Consider the following 24,420-nt stretch of genomic DNA (forward strand, 5'->3'; position numbering starts at 1 on the left):
TCACTGCAGGGCCGGATGCCGCGACCTCCCGTCCCGTCTGCGGCCGGGCTTCTGGTCCTGGTCCGGCTTCCGGTCCTGGTCCGGCTTCCGGTCCTTGCGCAGGCGCCGGTCTCGGCGGCCCTTCTTTGGCCGAGCGTTTCTCTCTGCAAGGAGGGCGCAGGGCGGGGCTGCTGAGGACGGGCCGGCAGGGGCGTGGCCGCTGAGGGGCGGGTCTGAAGGGGCGGGGCCGGCGGAGGAGCGGGGCGGAGGGGGCGTGGCCGCTGAGGGCGGGCCGGCGGAGGGCGGGTCTGAAGGGGTGGGGCAGGCAGAGGGGGCGGGCTGCTGAGGGCGGGGTACTGATGATCTCTCAACCACGCCTCCTCCGCCCAATGTAGACCCAGGTTGAGTTGCCCAACTGAGCTTTACTCTTCAGTCCTTAGGGCTCCCCTGTTGACTTAGCACCCATACTACCCATACTAGCCGGGACACCTGCTACCTGGAGCCCTGCCCCAAGACCGCCCCGCCCCCTGTCTGCAGAGACACATCACTTAGTCAAGCAACTGCATCTTTAGGCAATTTTACCATCGTGCAAACATAATGGAGTGCATGCACAAAAGAAGATGGTGCCGTATCATGAGGTCATCTATCTTATAGTTCTCCTGGCATGTGTAGGGACTGCTGTTGTTCACTGTGTCTTCATGTGGGTGAGTTACGGGCACAGTCCCACTGCCTCCAGCTCACAGGCAGTGCTCCAGAGTTCTGTACTCCTCTGGGTGCCTTGATGGGAAGAAGGCTGACTCAACCTTGATTCTGTCTAGCCCTTGATCCCGTCTTAACCTTAACCCCCAAGCCATCACTTTCTGGGGGAGCTGGAATAATTTTTTTTTTCTTTTGGAGAGGCAGAGAGAGAAAAGAGAGAATGCTCTCTTTTCTGGTTCAGCCCCAAATGGCTGCAGTGGTGAGGGCTGGACAGAGGCCAAAGCCAGCCCTTGGCCCAGGTCTACACCACCACTATTGTGCTCCAGGGTCTGTGGGAGCAGGAAACTGGAGTCAGAAGCCAATTCTGGCAGTGGAACCTAGGCCCTCCAATGGCAACCATGGACCTCTGAAATGCAAGGCCAAGCATTCCCCTCCGGATGCCCTGATGAGGTGTCTCCAGAGGGGGCAGACTGAGGCCCAGGCAGGGGACCGGCTGGCCCGGGGGCACAGCCTGTGGTTTCCCTCATAGATGGAAAACTTGGGACAGAGGAGACGGAGTGAGTGGCCAGTGGCTGGGAGGAAGCAAGTGAGGCCTGGTGGTTCCTCTCCCGGCCTGGGTCCTGTCCCTTGGCTCAGCCCCCTCTCTGCTGACCCCTGAGATGAGGGTTGCTGACTGCAGGGGTTCCCATGGCCATTCCGAGCCCTTGGCCAGGAGCTGACTGTGCAGGCCACAGAGGAGGGCTGGGGGCAGGTGCTATTTAGGTGGCCTCTGGCAGCCTGTGGGGCTGCGTGGATTTGTGTCCTTATTCCCGCTTTTTACTTGGAGCTGCACCTGTCTTGGGTCTGGATGCCAAGTATTGGGGAGCATGCCTACCCATTGGTTATTTGTGGAACCTCCCTGGGGTATGGATAAAGAGACCAGACTGTCCAGTTGCATGAATTACTGGGCGCCATTGGGAAATCGTATCTCTGGCTGGCCACACGGCTGTGCATTGTGGCTGCCCACAGCTGCAGCCTCCGCGGTGACGTCACCCTTCTGGCACGTTGTGCCCTAGCATTTCCACAGAGACACACATATTTTTTCTCTCCTGCTTTGCATCTACTGGGTGAGCTGATGGCCATGGGCTATGCAGAGTTGAGCATGAATTTCATTTCAGAACAGAAGGTGAGGGTGTGGCTCCCCTGTTCCAGAAGAATGTGTTCCATCTGAACTCTGTCTTCCCTCTGTTTGGTGGGACTGAGTGTAGCAAGCAAGACCCTCCTCTGGGCGCTTTCAGGCACCCGTATAGATGTGGTAGGGGCAGAGTCCTGAGGTCATCCAGGGGTCCCGCATGCTTGCCCAGTGCTCACCTCCAGGACAGGGCCGTTGGATGACACACTTCCGTGATTCGGACTGCACGGAGCAGGTGGCTGCTTCTTCCTGCCCGGCCCGGCCAGCCTCTCGCACACGTGTCTCCAGGCCCCAGGCAGAGCCGCAGGTCTTGCCATTGTGTGTACAGGGGCTCCAGCTGCCCCAGGGCCCCAGTTCACATTCTTCTGCAGGGTGATGGCAGAGACAGATGGATAGACAGGATTAGCCGGTAGTCAGTGTCCTTCAGTACTGGGTCTGAGAGGTATGGGCACCTGAAGACACCATCTCCACTTGCCAGGGACCCAGTTTATAACCAGGAGTAGAAAGGAAACATTTAAAACACAGCGCATGGGAGTCTAGTCACATACACTGCTATGAGCCAGAAGCCAGAGCCACAGCTTCCTGGAAGAGGTGACATGGGAGCCGACCAAGAGAGAGGAAGTCTCCAGGTGAGGGAGAGGCCGACGCTAATTGGAGGTGGAGGGCCTTCCCTGCTCGGCTGCCTGTCTTGCAGATCCCGCTCTTCCCAGCCAAGCTTCATGCCAACGCACACCCTGGGAGGCAGCAGGTGATGGCTCAAGTACCTGCATCCCTACCACCTGTGTGGGAGACCAGATGGAATTCCAGCCTCCCGACTTTGGCCTGGCTCAGCGTTGGCTCTTGTGGGCATTTGAGGAACCAGGGTAACAGAGAGTCAGAGATGCAGGATCAAGACTTAGAGAGATCTTCCATCCTCTGATTCAGTTCCCAAAAGCCCACAAGAGCCCCATCTGAGGTGGGTTGACACCAGGAGCCCAGAACTCCCTCCAGGTCTCTCAAGTGGGTAGCAGTAGGAACCCAAGTACTTGAGCCATCATCCGCTGCCTCCCAGGGCACACATTAGCAGGGAGCTGGACTTGGAAGAGTGAGGTCTCCAATCTAGGCCCACGAGTAGGGGTGTGGGCACCCTAGCAGCACCGTGCCAAATGCCCGCCCTGTAACTTTTCATATCCTTGGGTAAACTGAAAGACAAAAGGACATTAAGTTCCTAGCTGAAACAGTGGGGAGTTCTAGAGCAATGCCTGGCACCCAGGTGTGTCTCAGTCCAGACCAGGGCCTGGCCATGCCATGCTGCCTCTCCTGGCCTGACAATGATGCCATCATTGGTGGCCATAGTCGTCCTCCTCTGGGATATGCAGGCTCTGGAGGCTCAGGGCAGGTGTCTGGTGTACATGGTATGCCGGGATTGGATCCTGCCTCCTGCTCCCCGCCCCTATCATTCTATCCTGAGTTCCTTCAGGTCTCCCAACACCTCTTGCTATGTCCCTGTTCCAGGGAGGGCAAGGGGGTCCCCACTTACCCTGGCACTCCCGTGTGTTCTGCTGGGTTAAGGTGCCAGGTGGGCAGGTGGCCAGACACTTCCCCTTGTATAGGTGAAACCTCCTCTTGCAGCGGATGCAGAAGTCCTGGCTGAAGCAGCTCTCGCATGTGGCCCCGCATTCTGTAACACAGCCGGTCCACCCCAGGTGAGGGCGCCTGCTGGGCGCCTGGGGTGGCAGGGGATCAGGGGAGAGCTCCGAGCAGCCCCTGGTTCTGTAGTTTTGGGGTCAGGACTCTGTACCTCCTTTTAGGCAGGTACTGAGTTTTAGGTTTGTCACTTGTTCCAAGTGACAGCGAAAGCAGAGCCGGAGTTGGCACTCCTTTAACATCTGAGCCTGACCCAGACAAGGTGAGGGCCACAGCCAAAGCTGCACAGCCAACTGCAGCAGAGGCGGAGACTTGCCCTTGGTGCTGATGAAGGCCGGAAGAGGAACGACAGCCAGCTTGGAACCACGTAGGCATGGAGCCTGGGTACAGCCTGGGTGCCACATAGGCATGGAGCCTGGGTACACCCCCTTCCTGCCAGCTGAGCTGGGCTAGAGGGTGGCCATCAGGGCACAAGTGGGGAGCCACCTACTTTTGCACCTGTTGACCTCCTGGCCGCGGATGCCGAAGAAGCCGAGTGGGCAGTCATGCACGCACTTGCCATACTGCCGGATACCTTCCCGGCGGATGAACAGGAACAGCCTCTGTTGGCAGGTGGAGCAGCCATTCTCCTCTGAGCAAATGACACAGCCTGTGCAGTTGCCCCCCAGGCCAGCACCCACTGCCAGTCAGATGGGAGTGGAGGGTTGGGAGGGAAGGGAGAGAGACATGGTCAAAACATGGGTGAGCATCTCAATTGTTCCTAGTTACTGGGCACACAACCACCTGAAAACTACAGTTCCCAGCTTCCCTTGCATCTAGGTAGTCACGGGACCAAAATCTGACCAATGGGATGTAAGGTACCAAGCAGTGTGTACAACTTCCAGAAAGTTCTCTTAGAGGACAGGGGTGTGCCCTTGTCATCCTCGCTCTCACTTGGGACACCTGCTGTTCATGTCCCAACTACTTCCATGTCTGATGCAGCTCCCTGCTAATGTGCCATGGAAGCAGCGGTTGAGGGCTAGAGCACTTGGGTCCCTACCATCCCTGTGGGAGACTAGAATGCAGTTCCTGGCTGCTGGTTTCATCCTGGCCCAGCCCCAGCTATTGCAGGCATCTCTGTGTCCTTCTCTGTCTCTCTCTCTGCCACTCTGCCTTTGACAGAAATAATTACTAAAGGGGAACACTTGATGACCGGGTGACACCAAGGGACAGGCCAGCAGAGGACAGGTTCTCAGAGACAGTGGCTGCAGGAGGAAAACTGCTTCTGGTTCCTGACCTCTGGCTCACCTATTCCTATTGGGATACCATGGTCCTTTAAGATGCAGACCACAACCCAGGGAGGCCTGGTCCTAGGCATGGGACTCAGAGGCTGAGGGAACCCAGAAGAAAGGAGATTGTGATGGAGGCTGATCAGGCCCCTGCCCAGGCCCGGCTGGGCCATTTCTCTCCACCTTATCTTTCTCTCGAGTGCCATCACGTCCCCAAACCTGGATTCTTGGGAGCCCTAGTCTTGTCCTGCAGAGAGCCCTGATTCTGTCCCGCACAGCTGAGGAGGTGACTGCCCCTCGGCAGGCCTACATGGAGGGAGGGACACAGTGGCTGAGGCTACATCAGGGCCCAGACCTTCCACCCACTGGGCAGAAGCACAACACCAAAGGGTGGCAGGCATGAGGATGCATGTACACTTGAGAACATTTTAGCAGTCTCTGGAAGGTTCAAGAATATGGCTCCTGACACAGATCCCCCAGAAGAGCAGCTGCCAGTAGCTCTCAGCACTGACATGGCAAGTACTCTGGGCCCTGGTTCAGTGGGACTGGGCTGGGTCTGAGAGAAACAGCCTTCCTAACAGGCTCTCGGGAAATGTTGATGCTGCTGGTCCAAGGACCACACTTGGAGAAGCAGTGGGATTTCCCGTAGCATCTCCAGAGGGCAGATAACTGCACAAGGCTAACCTCTCAAAAGGACGGGCAAGTACACAGAGCAGGCACTTAGCCTGAGAGACAGCATGTGCTTAAGGTGTACGTGTCCTTGTCAAAATGCTTGGGTTTCCTGCTTAGCCCTGTCTCCCGATTCCAGCTTCCTTCCAAAGCAGACCCTGGGAGGCAGCGGTCATGGCTCAAGTGATGGTTCAAGTGGCTCCCGTGAGGGAGACCTGGACGGAGCTCCTGGCTTTAGCCCAGCCTGGCCTAGCTCTGGCCACCACAGGTTTTAGAGCTGCACGCTCTCTCTCTCTCTCTGTTTTCCTATATATCTGTCTCTCTCTGTCTCTGATATAAATAGAATTTTTGAAATGGATAGACAAATACGTGGTGGTATAGTCATGCCACAGCCATGATAAATGACAAAGGCAGAGTTATCATTGTGGACACATCCCAGACTCATGCTGAGCAGAAAAAGCAGTTTGCACAGTGAATCATAGGTATGCTATGAAGCCTTTACATCCATTTCAAAAGCCTGCAGAGCCACAGCTTGTAATGCTTATGACACATAAATATGTATTAAGAGTAAATGCCACGTCAGGGATCACACACAGTGAATGTTGCATGGTGGTCTCATGGGAGCCACACACGGTGTCAGGGATCGGGGAGGCAGACTTGGGGCTTTGCTCTTATCCGGAATATTTCATTCTAAAAAAAAAAAAAATCTAAATGTTGAAATGGCAAGATTTGATGGAAATGGCTGAGAGGTACACAGCTGTCCAGGACCTTCTCCCCATGTCAGCCAGAGCAGGGGTCTCCCTGGCGAGCTGCATGTGGCACCTGGTGTTATGGGACTCACAGCTATAGCCCTTGGAAGTGACAGCAAGGCAGGATGAGATAGGGGATCCAAGCGGCAGACAAAGGTTCTGGGAAGGAGTTAGGGACCGGTGCAGCCTGACTCCTGCAGCTTTCTTGTAGACCCTATGACCAGAAGGGGTGGGGTCTACCCCAAGGTCAGGCATCAAACCCCAAAGAAGTTCTCATTAGAATTACAACACTATTAGGAAAGAGACGACTTAACGCACTGAAGGCAAAATAACAAGCAAGGAGCTTCTCTTGCCTCTGAGAGTGTTGGTGTAACTGCAAGGGGTCAGAATGGATGACAACCCTCAGCCTCCAACCCTGAGCCTAGGCTTCCTGCAGGAATCTCAGGCCTCGGAAGTTGACTAGGGTGCCCTCTAGTGTCTGTATCTTGTAATGGCACCTCCATCTGGCATTTCATTACATCTCTAACTTATTACGAAGAGCAAAGCTATTTCCCCCTCTCTCCTTGCTCATCCTCTCAAACATCCAAGGTCATGGGGTGTAGGGCCTCACATGCTCACATGATGGGTAATAAGTGATGACAACTGGAGTCTGTACATTGCTACTCTAGAAAGATCCAAACTTAGTGCTTCTTATTCTTGAGCGAGTATCAGAACATGCAGAGGCTTATAGTCCTTGGGTTGGGCCCAGGAATGTGAACTCTAGCAAAAAGAAATGCAGTAGGCATTTCAGAAGTGTCTTCCCTGAGGACAGTTTCTTCTCCCTGAGAAATGGCGCTGGAAGGCACGCCTGTCTTGGGTGACCCAGGCCCTGACTCATGGCCAACCGAACCGGGGGGACAGCCAGCTCATCCGATGACACCATGTCTCTTGAGAAGAATCTGCACTCCAGACTGGCAGGAAGTAGTCTGGGATGGCCTCTGACCACGTCCAGTCCTAGTACACATGTGTGAGGAATCCCAGTAGGAACAAGCACCCACAGGCCCTCTCTTCTTGTACTGCCTCCCCTGCTATGATTCCTCCAACTTTGAGGCTCATGGGGAGGTTTGTCTCACCCAGATGCACTTGACCTGCCCTTAACCAATCGGAGCCTCGATCCCCCAGCTATGAAAGTTGCTGATTTAGGAGACAGATATGAATCCCAGCAACAACTCTTGGAATTTTTACCACTGTTTTCATTGTCTTCTCGGATCTGGAGGTTGCAGACAGAACTGGTGGGCAACACATTAGTAAGGAGCCTTGCGAGAGCAGAGGGGGCGCTGCGGGTGGTGGCAGAGCCAGGAGAGCCCAACGCAGTCCCCAGGAGTCACCTGCACCCTGGATCTACCCCAGGGACCCACTGATTCCTTCCTCAAGCCATCGTTGGTTGAGTTTTCATTGCTCGCAACCAAATGGTTCCTGACTCACACAGAAGCAGACAGCAAGAGAGAAACGAATGCAGGCGCAGGCCGAGAGAAACCTCTACCTCTTGAGCTCTGAAATGCAGATCAAGCTTCTGACCGTCCTCTATTCCCCTTCCCTGTCACACTCACTGCCCCCCAGCCCTTCCAAGGCCTCGCTCGCACAGTAACCTCCAAAGAAAGTCACTTTCTTTTTCCTGTCAAGTAACAACCAACACAGGTTTTGCTCGCTCTGAGGAGCAGAGGAAGACCACAGTGGAGTGCCAGGAATGTGGCCCTGTGTCGCTGTAGCAGCTGGAAAGGTTTGAGTGACATGGGAGTCACTTGTCTTTTCCCCCAGGTACCGGGGGGATGAGCTGACCCTCGGGAAGCACATTTATTGAGAATGATAGTAGAATTTAATCACTCCCATCTTTATGACAATCCACAAAAGTGATACAGGCTTGTTACCACTCTGAATTCATGTGCCTTGGGCCTGGCATGGTGGCGCAGTGGTTAAGGTCCTCGCCTTGCACGCCCGGGATCCCATATGGGCGCCAGTTCTATCCCCGGCAGCCCCGCTTCCCTTCCAGCTCCCTGCCTGTGGCCTGGGAAAGCAGTCGAGGACGGCCCAAAGCTTTGGGACCCTGCACCCGCGTGGGAGACCCGGAAGAGGCTCCTGGCTTCGGATCGGCATAGTATCGGCCGTTGCGCTCACTTGGGGAGTGAATCATCGGACGGAAGATCTTCCTCTCTGTCTCTCCTCTCTGTATATCCGCCTTTCCAATAAAAATAATAAAAATAAATCTTTAAAAAAAATAGTTACCAGCCTTGCCTCTGTGTCAGTCCACTAGGGTTTGCGCACCCCTCAAAACAGAGCCCATGGAGTAGGAATTGCTGTCTCCCCGTTTTCTGATAGGGAAAGAGGGACCCACAGATGAACAAACAGACTCTTCCAGGATTGGTGGAGCTGGGATTTCCACCAGGACACCTGTGCTACATGGGTGTTGTAAGTGCTTAGTGGCTAGAAAACACATTCCCAATGATGTGGCCTGGCAGGTGCATTAGGAGGGGGCTCCATGAGAAGTAGAGTAGCCGGGACTTAAACCAGTACTCTGAAATGGATACAGGCATCCCAAGCGGCAGCTTCAACTGCTGTGCCACATTGCCCAACTTCTCCTCCGTTAGCAGGTTCCGAGTGCACTTAGGGGCTCTCTGCATGGCATGCCTCCAACCTTTGGAGTTTTCCCAGAGGGGTCCAGGGCAGGGTGAGACGGGACCCAGAAAATGCACATTCTCCCAGACAAGTTCCTTTGCCCAGCAGTCTACTGTGAGGCTGTCATCAAAATATCCTCAATGCTCACGCCAAGAACTCTAGCCACACACTTAAAAAAAAAAACAATAATAACAAACATAAGTAGATTGCAACATTTATAGAAATCAAGAGATTTCGGGCCCGGTGCGATGGCGCAAGTGGTTAAGGTCCTCGCCTTGCACGCCCGGGATCCCATATGGGCGCTGGTTCTAATCCCGGTGGCCCCACTTCCCATCCAGCTCCCTGCCTGCGGCCCGGGAAAGCAGTCGAGGACGGCCCAAAGCTTTGGGAAACTGCACCTGTATGGGAGACCCGGAAGAAGCTCCTGGTTTTGGATCGGCATAGTATCGGTCGTTGTGCTCACTTGGGGAGTGAATCATCGGACGGAAGATCTTCCTCTCTGTCTCTCCTCTCTGTATATCTGCCTTTCCAATAAAAAAAAAAAAAACTTAAAAAAAAATAAATAAAAAGATTTCACATTAAAGAAAAAAAAAATCAGGACTTCCGTGGCTAAAACCAGACCATCTGCCAACACTGGACATGGAGCTGCATAATAACACACTGCTCTTCACTCACCACAGTCTCTCCCTCTCCCTGGTGTGGTCCCCAGTGCTGCGGTGAACCTGCTGGATGGCATCACCCTTGAGCTGCACTGGGGCCCACCTTGCTCACTTAACCAAGAAGACATCATGAAGGTTAAGGGCTTGCAAGCAGCACAGGCTGCAAGATCTCCCTCGGGGCTGCGCTCCAGCAGGTGTGCAGTGGGGACTGAGAATCGGTATGGCCAGCTGATTCCCGCTGCTGGCCCAGGGGCCTTTTAAGAACCATTAGTGTAGGGCAGGGTTCAGAGCTGAGCTTCCTGGGTTCAAATCACAGCTCTGAACCCTCATCTTGGTCCTGGTCCATATGACCCTGAACTCATGTTGGGAGCCCTCTGTACCTCTATTCTCCCATCCATAAAACAGGAATCCTACCTGGAGCCCACAGGGATGCTGTGGGGACCTGGACCTCTCTGAGAGGCTCTGTGACACTGACCGTCACTCCTAGGACCTTTCCTACCTGCCCTGCCTCCTTTGGAATTGGCAATGCCAGAAAGGTCTGGATAGTCAGCAAAAAGCTTTCTCTTTCATTTGGAGGCCAATTAAAAAAAATATTTATTTTAATTGAAAAGGCAGATTTACAGACAGAAGGAGAGTCAGAGAAAAATCTTTTGGCTACTGGTTCACTCCCCAAGTGGCTGCAACAGTCGGAGCTGAATTGTCCAAAGCCAGGAGCTTCTTCCTGAACATTGGCACAAGGTCCCAAGGCTTTGGACTGTCCTTTACTGCTTTCCCAGGTGATAGGAAGGAGCTGGAAGGGAAGTGGAGCAGCCAGGATACAAACTGGCGCCCATATAATCCCGGCACTTGCAAAGAGAGGATTTAGTCAATGTGCCATAGCGCCAGGGAAGCCAACATTTTTGGGGGCAGAATTTCTTCACCATTGGGTGTGCCCGGGGGCCTTAGGCTTGCATGAGAATGCCATTTGTCATGGTGGACCGCGGATTTGATGCAGCTGTCTTGCAGACTCCTCAGGGGGTAATGAGGCCGGGCAGGACAGAGGGAGGCCACTGTCCATGCCCATGACAGACAGACTAAGGGCGGCCTGGCCTGGTCCTGGCCCTGCTCTGTCCTTGGGAAGACTCCAGAGCGTTGGAGGAGGGCCCCACACAGAGAGAGCTGGGCAGTCAACACATCCTCTGAGCACCACTGTCACCGATGACCAAGGAAATAAACAACAGCTGGACGCCCTCCTGCCCGCTCGGGCTGCCACATCTGGGAGGCAGTTGCCACCACTGCAGACTGGCTCCGAGAAGCCCCTGGCACATTCCTGCCTGGGGCACAGATTGTACCGCATCCACAGAGGAGCAGACCCCTGAGACTCCCCTGGGGTGTGTGGAACTCGAGGTCTCCAGGCCATGGCTGCTTTTCCAGTAGCATCCAGGGTGGAGGTGGGGACGCAGATAACACTGAGCAGAACATGGAGATGTTCTCCTGCCACTTCCTTGCCAAATGACTCGAGGCAAGCTACTTCACCATTCTGAGCCTCAGCCTTCCCTTCCACACAATGGGGACAATGCTAGTAATCATCTCCCAGGCACTGGCTCATAAATGCCCAGGTCACAGCAGCCAGCCATGTCTCATGCCAAGTGGACGAGACAGGCTTGTGTGTGGCCTCAGCTCCAGACACTGTGAGGTCCAGGCACAGCCATTGCTTCCCCAACCCAGGGAAGCACTCTGGGGACCTGTCGGGAATCCAGTTTGGGCCTCTAGCCACCCCAGGCAGGGGCTGGGCAGCTCCAGTGGTCTCTTAGTTTGTGTCAGGCCTCTCTCACTCCTACTCTGCTCCTCACCCCTACATGTGGACTCTCCTCCAGTTCAATGAATCCTTAGGTGAGCTCCCGGAAACTGGTAAGATAAGGAAAAACATGGGAGAAAGAGGGCCTGGGTGGGCGAAGGCATCAAAGGGCATTCAGAGCAGGAGGACAAATGTGTGCCCACAGCCACCTGACTGCTGATGTGAGAGAAGACTGAGTCAGAAGAAGCAGTGACAGCAGGGAGAGCCTGGCCACCAAGAGGGGGGCAGCTGTCCCCATGGTCCCTATGGGGCTGCTCAAAGCATCACAATTTTGAACCAAGATGAGCCTCGTGGTCCATCCCACCCCCACCTAAACGGAGATCCCAACCTCCATGACCTCTGGCAGACCATGAAGGAACCAGAGTGGTGAATGGCAGAACCAGGGCAGGCTGGCTGAGTGCTCAGAGTGTGCCAGGCCCTGTGCTACCCTCCAGGCTCTACAAGACTTGGGGCTATACTCACCTGATTTTCCCATAGGACAACTGGTTCTGGCTAAGAGCCAGGACTGGGCGGGGGGGAGGGGAAGGGGGGAAGGGGGAAGGGGGGGAAGGGGGAAAGGGGGGAGGGGAGGCTCACATTCAGTGGAGACATCTTCCAAGACCCTCTCCTGCCCCCATTCGAAAGAAACCAGACGGATACAACCATGCCACTCTATTCTCCAAAGGATATAGGCAGTGCCACACCCAGGAAAGACACATTCATTGTCAAAGTCATCAACGGAATGATGTGCAGACAAAGCAAGGAATCCCTATAAGTTGACAAGGAAAAGGCAAGAAACTCAGTGTTGAAAAGTGGACAGAATAACAACTAAATTAAAAATAAGATGAAATTTAAAATAAGATGAATTACAAAGAAATTAAAATTAATGCACGATTCTAAGGTAAAACAGTCTTGAAAACAAAATTAAAATAAAAAATAAAAAAGTCTGGGGCCAGTGTTCTGGCTCAGCAAGGTAAGCTGTCTCCTGCAGCATGAGCGTCCCGTATGTAAGTGCCAGCTGCAGTTCCAGCCTCTTGGCTTCTGATCCAACTTCCTGTTAATGCACTCTGGAAAGGCAGTGGAAAGTGGCCCAAGTGAGTGTTTGGGTTGCTGCCACCCACATGGAAAACTAGGATGGATTTCCAGGCTCCTGACTTCAGTTCGGTTCATACCTGGCTGCTGTGGCCAGTTGGGGAGTGAACCAGTGGATGGAAGATTTCTCTCTTCTTGTAACTATAATTTAAAAATTAAGAAATCTTTAAAAAAATGTTCAAAAATTTAAAAATAAAATGTTAACTTGTATTGTCTATGTCAAAATCCCTAGGAGAGAATCTTTCAATGTACTCGTCACAAGGAAAGGATGAATTTGAGGTGAGGAATATATTAATTACTGTAATTTGATGATTACACAGAGTATCCCTGCACTGAAACATAAAATTGCACCCCATAAACATGTGTGCATAATTATGTCAATAAAATAATTTGTAAAAGATATTTGAATAGGGCCCAGCGCGGTAGCCTGGTGGCTAAAATCCTTGCCTTGCACATGCAGGGATCCCATATGGGTGCTGGTTCTAATCCTGAGAGCCCTATTTCCCATCCAGCCCCCTGCCTGTGGCCTGGGAAAGCAGTTGAGGATGACTCAGAGCCTTGGGACCCTGCGCCTGTGTGGGAGAACCAGCAGCAGCTCCTGGTTCCTGGCTTTGGATCAATTCAGCTCCGACTGTTGCAGCCACTTGGGGAGTGAATCAGCAGATGGAAGATCTTTCTCTCTATCTTTCCTCCTCTCTGTATATCTGACTTTCCAATAACAAAAATCTTAAAAAAAAAAAAAGAGGGCCCGGCGCGGTGGCACAAGTGGTTAAGTCCTCGCCTTGCACGCCCGGGATCCCATATGGGCGCCGGTTCTAATCCCGGCAGCCCCGCTTCCCTTCCAGCTCCCTGCCTGTGGCCTGGGAAAGCAGTCGAGGACAGCCCAAAGCTTTGGGACCCTGCACCCGCGTGGGAGACCCGGAAGAGGCTCCTGGCTTCGGATCGGCATAGTATCGGCCCGTTGCGGCTCACTTGGGGAGTGAATCATCGGATGGAAGACCTTCCTCTCTGTCTCTCCTCTCTGTATATCCGCCTTTCCAATAAAAAATAATAAAAAATAAATCTTTAAAAAAAAAAAAAAAGATATTTGAATATCAATAAAAATCAAAATTTCAAAAAAAATAGTTAAAATGTTTAAAAATATATAAGATAAGTAAGACACATTTTTTAGGATTTATGGGCACCTTAAAAAATTACTTAAATATTTGTAGGCAGGAAGAGGGAGAATGAGCTTTTATCTATTGGTTCATTCCTCCAGTGCCTGCGGTGGCTGGGACTCGGCCTGGGCTGGAGCCAGGAGCCAGGAGCTCCATACTGGTCTCTCCCTGTAGGTGACAGGGACCCAATCACCCGAGCCATCACTGGCACCGCTACGGTTCTCATTAGCAGGAGTTGGGAGACAGCCAGAATCAAACTCACGCACTTCACTGCAGGTCACGGGCGTGCGCACTGGTGTCTTAAACACCAAGCCAGACACCTGCCCCAGGTGAAGTACATGTTAACCGGAAGTAAGAAACTATTTAAACAATACAGAAAAAGAAAAACCCAAAGCAAGAGCATGGTCCTGTCAGAGTGACGATGGTCACTAGCTATGAATTAAGAAGCCTGAAGGGCTCGAATGTCCACAGGGGGGGAGCAGGAGGGCGAGAGGGGAGAGGAAGGACAAGTGGGTTCAGAGGCCAGCATGCGAACGGGTTTTTCCAGCCTGCTGTGTAGGGAAGGCTGGATGGCGGGACCTTGTCCACCTCATCCATGAATACACAACACATCAGTTATATGTCTGTAATGTGCCAGTCACACACACTCACACATGTACACATATGCACACACCACACACACACTGCATTTACTATACCACATAAACACTATATATATTGTACACACATGCATGCATTACATGCATACACACTAAACAATATACATACTACACACATATACATGCACTCACACATGTACAGGTAAACAGGCACACACGTGGCATACATAAACATGTACTATACAATGTACACATGCAAACATGCTATACACACATACACACACATCTCAACATTGTTTCATCCTCAGCGCTCCTCTGAGGTTTGCTTCTAGAAGAGTCAGCAAGGGATTCAAGAGGAGGTCATGTGCCAGTCGCAAGGCACCCGGCCTCACACTGTCCCCCGAATGTCGCCCCTCACAGTGACCGTCTTCTAGACTTGCAGAGGACTTTCAGAGTCAGATCTCGTCTGCCATAGGCTCAAATGCTGAGAGCCCTGGCACATGCATGCAGCACTGCATGGTATTGGTGCTGTCCCTGAGTGATCCAGGGGGGAAACAGCTGCACCCAAGCATGGCAGCAGCTGGAGTCGGGAGGTGAGCCCAGGCCAGCTAGAGCCCGAGGACTGTACTTCCCTGCTTGGCACCAACACCCTGAACACTGGGCACAGTGCATTAGGAGAGCATGACCTATGGTTCACCTCTCATTCTTCTGTAAATGAGCCCAAAGATGCACAGGCCGGAGACGACCTGCTCATGGCCCTTTAGCAAAGCCCTTGGTCTTGGGCTGGACTTGCCCGAGACAGCCACTGGCCCACAGCAGAGCGGGCGCCAAGAGGCAGCTGTGACATGCCTTCTCTTGGCATTCCCACCCTGATGGATGTGGCACTGCTGTCAGGCTCCAGGGAAAGTGGAGGCTTTGGGCAAAAGGGAGTGGCTTCCCTATGCGGTCTAGGGCCCTGGCCTGGAATGCCTTCCTTTCCAGCTGGGGAAACGGAACTCCTCCCTACCCCTACCCTCACCCCCACTAGCACCAAGGAGCCCCTGGCATGGGTGGCAGAGCGGGGATCCTGTGAGTCATGCCATGCCACCGCAAGAGCTCATTCCAGCGCAGGCAGTGGTGGCCCAGCCCGGGGCAGCAGGACCCAGGACGAGGTGGCCTCACCAATCAGGAGATGGATACCAGTCCATCTTGCGTGGGCTCTGCAGGGTATTGGGCCATGCTGACTATTTCCTGAGGGGCAAGAAAGGAGGCCCCAGGGTTAAGGAAACCTGGGGGCACATGCCAAGCTCTCCCCGTTCTGACTGCATGCCCCGAGCAAGCTGCCTCCCTTCTCTGAGTGGTAGAGGCTCCTATACAGTGTCACAGGACAATACAAGGCAAATGTCCCATGCAGTTACAATGAAGAGGGACTGGGAGAAGGCCTGGAGCAGTAGCTATGAATCCATGCCAGAAAATCAACTTTCTGGATTTAAATCTTGGTTTTGCCAAAGTTAACTCTACGTGAAATTGCCATTATTTGGTATTTTAGACCTATAAGAATGGCAATTTCATACCTCCTCCGTGCACACACATGTTCCATTTGCTTCATTCAGTTTATGTCTCTGCAATTTGCTCAGTTAGATGAGGCTGGCAGGCAGGTGAACTCAGGACTCAGAGCTTGGGCCCTCAGAACAGGCAGGATAGAAACCTTGGCTGTGTAGCCTGGGCAACCTGCTTCTCTGTGCCTCACTTTTCTCATTCCTGAAATAGGGATGATATTAACAAGACCAGTCTCAAAGTTCCATTAAGAGAGTTTCAGGAATTCATCAAGTGTTCACAAGTGTCCAATATTACAAATGCAAGGCAGGTGGCAACTGGCACAGGGTAAATGCCCAACCCTAAAGCCACATCAAAGGCAGATTTGTTTCAAAGCTTTTGGTGCCAGTGGACACAAAATAGTTGGTTCCTAGAATATGGGTTCCCAACTGCAGAGACAAAGTGTCTGGCACGGGGGAAGAGGGATCACATCTCTGCTAAACCCATACAACTTCTCACTGTTGCCTTCACTGCTAAATGACATGGCATCCTACAGTTGACCCAGCAGTCCCGCGGCGTTGGGAATTACACGTCGTCTGGAGATGGTTTGGAAGGAAGAGGAGGCTGTGTTAAACCTATACTTTCTTATGTGCCAAGCTGGAATCGTGGATTTCTGTTTCTCCTTTGGTCCCCATAGTTCCCCCGTGGACAGAGAGGGATGCTTCCATTTTTAAGGAAAAAAGAAAAAAGGCATGTGTTTAGGGATGTGTGTCCAGATGTGTGCAAACATTCAGCCAATGTGTGTGTTCCTGGCTTCCCACCACGCCCAGGTCCTCCTGAGTCCAGCTGGCGCCCACTGCCCAAGGCCCTTAGAGGAGGACTGGCCTCAAGGCTGGAGTGGCTGGGTCTGGGCCAGGCCTCAGCGGGGTCCTTCTTGTGTAACCACACAGCTGAAGTCCAGACTTTGTATGGCAGCTCCTTGCCATGGTGATAATTCCTGGGACCCACGAACGGGTACCTGACCTGAGGCTGGCATTGTGGTGCACAGGTAAAACGCAGGCTAGTGACACGGGCCCTGGTTTGAGTCCTGGCTGCTCCACTTCCAACCCAGCTCCCTGTTAGGAGTTGGGGAAAGTGGCAGTCAATGGATCAAATGTTTGGATGTCTGCTATCCATGTGGGAGACCAGGATGAAGCTCCTGGTTCCTGGTTTCAGCCTGAATTAGCCCTGGCCACTGCGGTCATTGGGGTGAGTGAATCAACAGACGGAAGATCTCTCTTTCTCCCTCTCTACCACCCCCATAACTCTTTCAGATAAATAAATCTTTAAAACACAAAACAGAAAAATAAAATACAAAAGAGGTCTATGATCCTCAGATCTTACTCCCTTCTCTGACACTCCCCAGCCCCAGGGTACAGGCAAAGCGGTAGTGGTGAGGGAGAACTGGGGGTTCAGGAGGCTCCCCGCTGGATTGATTAGGTTCAGGAGCAGGCTGCTCTCCTGCAAAGGAGAAGCAATTCTTCCAAATCGCCCTCATCTCTCTCTCTCTTTAAAGATATATAAATCATTGGAAAGTCAGATCTACAGAGAAATATCTTCGTCTTTCAGGTCTCCCACACGGGTACAGGGTCCCAAGGCTTTGGGCCGTCCTCTGCTGCTTTCCTAGGCCATAAGCAGGGAGCTGGATGGGAAGAGGGAGCAGCAGGCTAAATGGTGCCCATATGGGATCCCATATACAAGGCGAGGACTTTAACCCCTAGGTTACTATGCCAGGCCCTTCCCTGTCTCTCTTGTACTTGTACTTCCAGCTCAGCTGGCTGGCCCTGGAGCCTCCCAAGTGATGAGAACAGGTCTCGAAAACTCCAGGTGCTCCCTTTAGCATTCAGTCTTCTTTATTTTACACTCCTCCAGAACCTCAGGAAGAAAACCCAAGTGGGACTGTTTTGCAAATGGAAAGTGCTACACTCACAAGAGCATGGCTAACAGCAGCCTCTGCTGGGTTTACCACTGTGAGTTTTGGGATCAGAAAGACCCAGGTCACACACCTATTTGCTCTGAACCAGATTTTCTCTGCAGTAAGTAGGTGGGGGCTGGGATGAAGGTTAAAAGGAAAGGCGTGCATGATAGCTGGCACACGCTGGGTGCTTGGGGGTATCTGAAACAGGAAGTTAGGGCCACCCCCTCATTGTCCCTTCCAGGGCACAAAATGCATATGGCTGGGAAGGGACATGTCCACTAGATTCAGTGTCTAAACCCAGGACCACTGCTCACCAAGGCAACTGGATGAGTGTGGGGAGCTCTCAGGCCAGACCCCCTAAGGCTGTTTCCCAGCTCCCTGCCACTTGCTGTGTATGACCCATGGGCTTCTGTCCTCTCATCTGTAACATGGGCTTCTAGAGCCCACTGCTGGCATTCAAAAAGACCCATACTAGGTCATTACCAAAAGGGCCATGCACAAGAGTGGCCTCCACGGCCTTTGGACAATAATAGGAAATACATTTGGTGGAGGGCAGTGTTGTGGTATGGCAAGTTAAATCGCTGCATGTGATGTCAGCATCCCACATGAGAGAGCTGGTTCAAGCCTCAGTTGCTTGGCTTCCAGGCCAGCTCCTTACTAACGCACCTGAGAAAGCAACAGAGGATGGCTTGAGTGCTTGGGCCCCCGCACCCAAGCAGGAGACCAGGATGGGTTTCCTGGCTCCTGGCTTTGGCCTGGCCCAGCACCAGCTACTACAGCCATTTGGGGAGCGAACCAACAAAGGGAAGATCTTTCTCTTTCTTCTTTTCCAACAAGAAAAATAAATCCTTAAATATATACCTTTGTACATAAGTACACACAATGCAGAGTACAGAAATCAGTATACATACGTATGTGTAAACTCACATTAGCATTTTTCAAAATAATCATTTTAACATTTGCCATGCACTCTGCTGTTTTTTTAAAGTAGAGGTTGGTGAACCGTAGCCCAGGGACCAAATCTGACTGTTGGATCATGCTGGTAAGCTGAGAACGGTGAACCACATGGCAGATCCCATGTGGCCCACAACAACTCAACTATTAACTCCTTGGTTCTTTACAAAAGTGTTGCTGACCTCGTTGTAGTCTATCTCTTGTTTGGTTTTGTTCTGCTCCATTCCATTCAGAAACACTGTGGATCTTACAAAATCCATTTCCCTGATGGCTGATGTGTATTAACCTGAATTCCAACGGGTATCTGTTTTTCACTAGCCAGAACACAGAATGGACTAGCCGGTCCAGGGGACACCCTGGCCAAACCAGGTTCTGTCTTGGAGTCACAGCTTTCTGACCTGAGCCCTGGACTGTCACCATCCTCCCACCTCTCATGGTGTGCTAAGGAGCTAGGGTGGTCCCAGCCAGGGTCTTCTCAATCATGGATCTCAAGTTAATGCTGGGCCCTCTGACAGCAGGGGTGGTGCAGTGCCCAAATCTGCTCTCCTCTTCTAGCACTGGGCTCAGGGCCTGACCCAGAGGAATGACTGGACAAACACTTCAACGTGCTGACCATGATAGCCAAGTGGCACCCAAAGCCTGCCGAGACTGGGCCCTTCTCCCTCACTCCCTGCAGGAGTCCTCACCCTGATGTCCCCTCTTCCTGATCGAGTCCTCCACCCCACCTTTCTGAAGATCCTTGCAGAGTCACTGGCATGTCTCATTTCCATGCCTACACATATCCTAACTCAACCACTGTGGCAGCTGGGCAGATCACTGCCCCTTTGTAAGCCTCAGTTCCCCAGTTTGGGAAATGGGTACAACACTGGTGGAATTAGAAGGATTTGTGGTGCTCTCAGTGGCCCCAGGCATTTGCTTTGGTGGCTGGGCAGGAAGTTGGGGGATTTCCATCCACAGGGCATGAAGGGGTTCCCGGGGCGGTGGGGGACAGCATGAGAGGGACATGACGTCTCTTTTGCCACCCTGCCTGGAGGCAGAACTGCTGTTGCGGTGGCGGCTGTGGTAGAAGAGGGAGGCTGGGCGGAGCTCGGCGACTGTGACCACTGACCCCGAGCCAAGGTTGTGCTTTCCATTGCTCAAGTGGCCCCGGGTTAGGAGGAAACACAGGCCAGCAGGGCACAAGCACTGGGCCGAGGCAGTGTCTGACCCAGATCCAGCACCATCCCACGGTCTTGTTGCCCATTTCTCCCTCAACCCTGCCACTCTCCCCGCTGTGCCTGGGACGCTGGGTCCATCGGGTGCCAGCACTTCAGGGACACCTATTCTCTGTGCCCAGCCAGGTCCCTGACCAGGAGACAAGAAACAGGGTCCCCCTTCTCCTTGCCCCTGCCTTCAGTCCCCTGCATGCCCAGGGTTTGGCCTCTACACGGGGACTATGCCATCTACACTGAAGTGTGAGATTCACACCAAGTAACAGTCCCTGCAGGGACTCAGGGTCACTCTATAAGAAGAAAAAAGAGGCTCAGAGAGGTGAGGAGGTTTGCTTGGGGTTGCACCTGAAGCAAGGGATAGAACAAAGGGTCAAACCACAGGAGGTTCCCCTCTCCCTCACAGCTGCACCCTTACCCTTTGCAGTAAGAAGGGGAGTGGTCAAATCCTTGTGAAGCCTGTGGGCATGTTCTCTCCAGGAGAGATAGGTATGTTTGCTCCCATTTTACAGATATGGACACTGAGGAGCAAAGAAGATATGTGGCTTGCACATGGTCACCTGTCTAGGGTACAACAAGGCCACCTGGACTTCAAGGCTCCCTGCTGTGTCCCTTCTGGCCTCAGATCTGGAAGGATCTAAAAGCTCACTGTGAACGAGGGGCCCCTCCCCAGCAGGTCTTGGAAGTAGTCGGGAGGTGGGGGGGGAGTTGGTTCTATTCTGTCTCCTCCCCATGGCCTAAATGCAACACACATCGGAGACATGCAGCAACCCCCGGCTCACTCTGCCAGCATGCCCCACTGCCAGAAAGGACACCCCAGTATGTTTCGAGAGAAATGTCCCCATCTGGTTTCTATTCCTTTCTACTTAATGAATCAAAACGCTGTTTTGTAAGAGACACTTGAGATCCAAGAACCTCTCTCAAGCCTTTTTCTTTGGTTCCGTCTCGTCTTAGAACCACAGAAATTGGGTTTTGTCCAACACCAATGACGCTTGAGTGTGAGTGAAGTTGGGGCTGAGGAAGCCAGGGCCCTGAGGGTGACGGCTCAGACGGGGCTGTGGCAGGGGCCTGGCAAGCCACTCCTCCTAATCTGAGGTTGCAAACTTGGCATGGACTGGAAGCTGGGGAAGGGCAGGAAAAGGGGGTTCCTCCACGTGGAAAGTCACTCAAGGACAGGCCCAGGTCTGCCCACCTTGGTGTCCCCACCCAGCAGAGAGCTTGAAACAGAAGTCGCCCTGTTACATTTGTTGAACAGACAAGGGAACGAATCAACAAATAAATGAAGGAATGAATGAAGGATTGCCAAATTCCCCAGGGGATGGAGGACCCAGGCTCCTGCCAAAGCTAGACGGGAAGAAGGTCAAAGTGGGTAGGACCCTCAGGGACCACGTGCAGAATTTTCCAAGCAGACACCTTGTGAGAAACAGTCTCCCATCTCCTCTCCACCCCACCTCTCCGCAAGGCTCTCAGAGCCTTGTGGTCGGGAACTCTGCTAAATCCAACATTTCCCAGACTGACAGCTGCCTTGTACCCCGGGCCACGAGACGGGTGCGTCTAGCTCCCAACCCCACACCAGTGACAATGGGGAGAGAGACCCACTTACCCCAGATTGGCCCACACCACCCAGGCAAGAGTGGGACCAACATCCAAGGCTGCCTGCATTGCATCAGACTAGTTACGGAACCACAGACTGTCTGAAGATGCTGAGCAGGCAAGTGTGTGTCCCAGAGGCTGGACGCCACTGCTGGCGGGGGAAGCCAGGAGCCCCTCACCAAATCTCAACAGTGCGAGGAGCAGAGGGTCTGATCACCTCACCAGACTTCTAGGGTGTAGGGGGTGGCGGTGAGCTGGGGATGCAGCCAGCGAGGGGGGAGTTTTTCATGTTGCCACTTCTTTGCCCTCTTCCTTCTGTCTCTCAGAACTGAGAAGCAGCTTAAAGAGGGGGGCAATGAGGCTCCAGGCCACAGCTCTGGAGCCGTCCTCTGAGCAGCACATCATCCAGATCGGAATCCCTGGGCAACCCGGCACGAGTCAGCATCCCTCTCTGAATCTGTTTCCTCATCCACAACATCTGCCTCTTCTCCCACGGACATGGCAGGTAGGGAAAGGGATGTAGACCAAGCAGGAACCTGTGTCCCTAGCTGCTTGGCTAACGCACGCACCAGCTTGGGGTACCCCCATCCTCATTGGCTGTGGGGTCTCTACTCCCATTCTCAAAGCCTGAATGGCTTTGTTTTGTTGTTTTGGTCATTCTGGGCTCTGAGAAAGACCCGGGAGATCTAAAGGTGCCTGCGATGGACATTAGTGAGCAGGAGACGCAGCTGGTAACAGAAATTTGAATCCGGAAAGGCTGACATCAGAGGCTACACTAACAAGGGCCACTCACAGAGGCGTTCCCACATAGGGTCCCCAATCCCCCAGTGTACCTGAAGACTCCTGCCTGTCCACTCCTTTGGCCCTTCTGTGCAGCCCTGTCAGGGTGGTACCCTCCCTCCGCCCCAGCCGGCCCCGTTCTCCCACAGTCCCCTTGTGCTTCCTGCTCCACTCCAGCTGTCACTAAGTGCATGCATGCCTCAGAAGTCCCAGAGGGCAGAAGGACACTGTGGTCTTCCATTTAGCCACTGGACAAGCTAGCACTTACCTAACCTGTCTGTGTCTTGGCACCCTGCTTTATCAACTGGGATGGCCCACATGCCAGAAGGATCCATGGAGTTCTGACCACATAGGGCTGCGGAAGGGTAGGACATGGCATTTGGATGTGGAATCTCAAACTGGCATCCCCAGGCTGAACGGCTGCTCGGCTCAGGCAGGAGGGATTGTTCACTGCCTCACTCTCCTCTGGCCTGTGTCCAGGCTATACCACTTCTTACTCTCGCAGGGACAAACCTAAACCTACTTCTCAAAGACCTTCTGGCTGGCAACCAGGGGCTGGGGCATAGAATCTCCAAGGACTCTTGATCACTTCTGGTCTGAACCTTGGGTCACATTTCTAATGGCTCTAGCAGGTTATAAGAGAAAAAAGTGGGCCCCACCTGTTCACCCAAATCATCCCCAGACACGTGAACTTGAACTCAGGTTTCAGGTGTGGCTGAGCTCACCAGAAGGGATCTTCAGGGAGGTGATGCTGCTGACACTTGTTGCTGGGCTCTGCATGGATACCTGGGGTGGTTTTGAGACACCATCTTTGTCCCCTAGTCCCTGCATGTCCCCGGCTGCACATGGAGCAACCATTCCTGGCTGCTGCCACGGAGCGGGGAAGGGGTGGGGGCAGAGGATGTAGTGAGAGAGCCTTGTTGGATCCTTGGTGGCCTTCTTGGTCCAGCCTGGGTTCCCTAGAGGCTCAGTGTTCCCACCTCTGAAGTGGGACTGCTACCTACTTGAAAGAGCCAGTGGCTCCAGCGCCAGAGGACCATGCCCACGCCTGCTTCGCAGACCATCCGGTCACCCAGCCCTGCAGTCCCTCGTACCTTGCTTCTTTCTTCGGGTCAGAGCCAGCATGTCCACCGCGTGAGCAACGAGCAGCAGCAAGCAGAGTGGTGCCCGCATCTGGGCAACCTGGGCCCAGCGGGCGCGTGGGGGTTCCCCAGGCTGCCTGACCGCCCGGCGGCCGTGCGGCAGCTGCTCAGGGTGCGCCAGGCGCATCCGCGGCGCACCAGGTCGGTTCAGCCGCGGGGGGACCTGCAGTCTGCCCAGGGGCCCGCCGCCAGGTCTAGTGAGGGCGTCGGCTCAGCCCGGGCACTGCCCCCGCGGGGAGGAGTCGGCGCGGCGAGGGCGGTGCGTTAACCCGCTCGGGGCCGGCGCGCGCGCGGCGTGGGGCCGGGGTCGTCCGAATGCGATCCCGGATGTCCGACGGCTGCGCAGCCCACGGCCGAGCGTTCTTCCCGCGCCTCCGCACTCAGGCACTTGCAGAGCCCGCCGACGGCCAGGAGGCGGCAGGTACACCCGCCGGCGCACGCCCACGGGGGTACCTCTTTCCGCCCGCCCGTGATTTTCTTTCTCTCCTCTCGCACCACAACCCCCTCGCTCTTCCTCCTCCAGGCGTTTTACCATCTCTCTCTCTTTGGTTCTCAATCTTCCTACCTCGCTTTCCCCATTACTATCCGCCATTCCCCTTTGCCTTCCCATTACCACTCCTGCCCGCCCTCCCCTATCGGGATCCCGGTCTGCACCTGGCTAACATTCATGGGTCTCCCTCTTTGGTGTCCCTCCCCGCGCCCCTCCTTCTCCTCTTGCTGGTTGGGGGATAGGGGGATGGGGACAAGGAGTGGGGGGCGCTGCCTGGCTCTGTTTTTCTCTCTGCAGTCTTCAACAAAGTCCTGAGGCCCCTCTGGCCCCTGACCCTGCCTGGGGGAGCCCCTGCTCTCTGGTTCGAAGTGACCAGCACCTCATAAATTCGTGGTGACAGGGCCGGGGACCTGCATTGTGTTTCCGCCAACCTTATCACCAGCACTGGAAGCAGCTGGTTGAGTTTTAACCCGTTCGGAGCCAATTTTCCAAGTCATCAGTGTACGCCCACCTCCTTGTGTCCCAGTCACTTGTCAGGGGGGTGGCAATAAGAAGGACCAAACTAATGGCTAGCTTCAAGTGCTGGGAGTTGTGTTGAGCACTCTGGAATGTTCTTTCAAATAACCCAGCGAGCTTCCATTCTGA

The 24,420-nt window shown here is 53.7% G+C and overlaps 1 protein-coding gene across 1 annotated transcript; it reads right to left on the reverse strand.

Moving 5' to 3' along the window:
* RSPO4 (R-spondin 4) lies at positions 1 to 23,316 on the reverse strand. Its single transcript, XM_040981261.1, has 5 exons — positions 23,238 to 23,316; positions 3,966 to 4,154; positions 3,369 to 3,509; positions 2,029 to 2,214; positions 1 to 143 (listed from the first exon to the last, which is right to left on the reverse strand). Exons 1-5 carry the CDS (start codon positions 23,314 to 23,316, stop codon positions 1 to 3), a joined length of 738 nt encoding a protein of 245 aa, XP_040837195.1.
* Positions 23,317 to 24,420: the final 1,104 nt, after the last annotated feature.

The sequence above is a fragment of the Ochotona curzoniae genome, unplaced genomic scaffold, assembly GCF_017591425.1.
Source record: "Ochotona curzoniae isolate NIBS_2020 unplaced genomic scaffold, NIBS_Ocur_1.0 contig_3520, whole genome shotgun sequence".
Taxonomy (NCBI): Eukaryota; Metazoa; Chordata; class Mammalia; order Lagomorpha; family Ochotonidae; genus Ochotona; species Ochotona curzoniae.

Excerpts from the sequence above, each read along its gene's own strand:
- RSPO4 (XM_040981261.1), bottom strand. The coding sequence starts at position 23,316 with ATGCGGGCACCACTCTGCTTGCTGCTGCTCGTTGCTCACGCGGTGGAC. Across the intron at positions 4,155-23,237 it reads GACCCGAAGAAAGAAGCAAG|TGGGTGCTGGCCTGGGGGGC; the intron begins GTACGAGGGACT and ends TCTGACTGGCAG. Across the intron at positions 3,510-3,965 it reads GGAGGTCAACAGGTGCAAAA|AATGCGGGGCCACATGCGAG; the intron begins GTAGGTGGCTCC and ends GCTGTGTTACAG.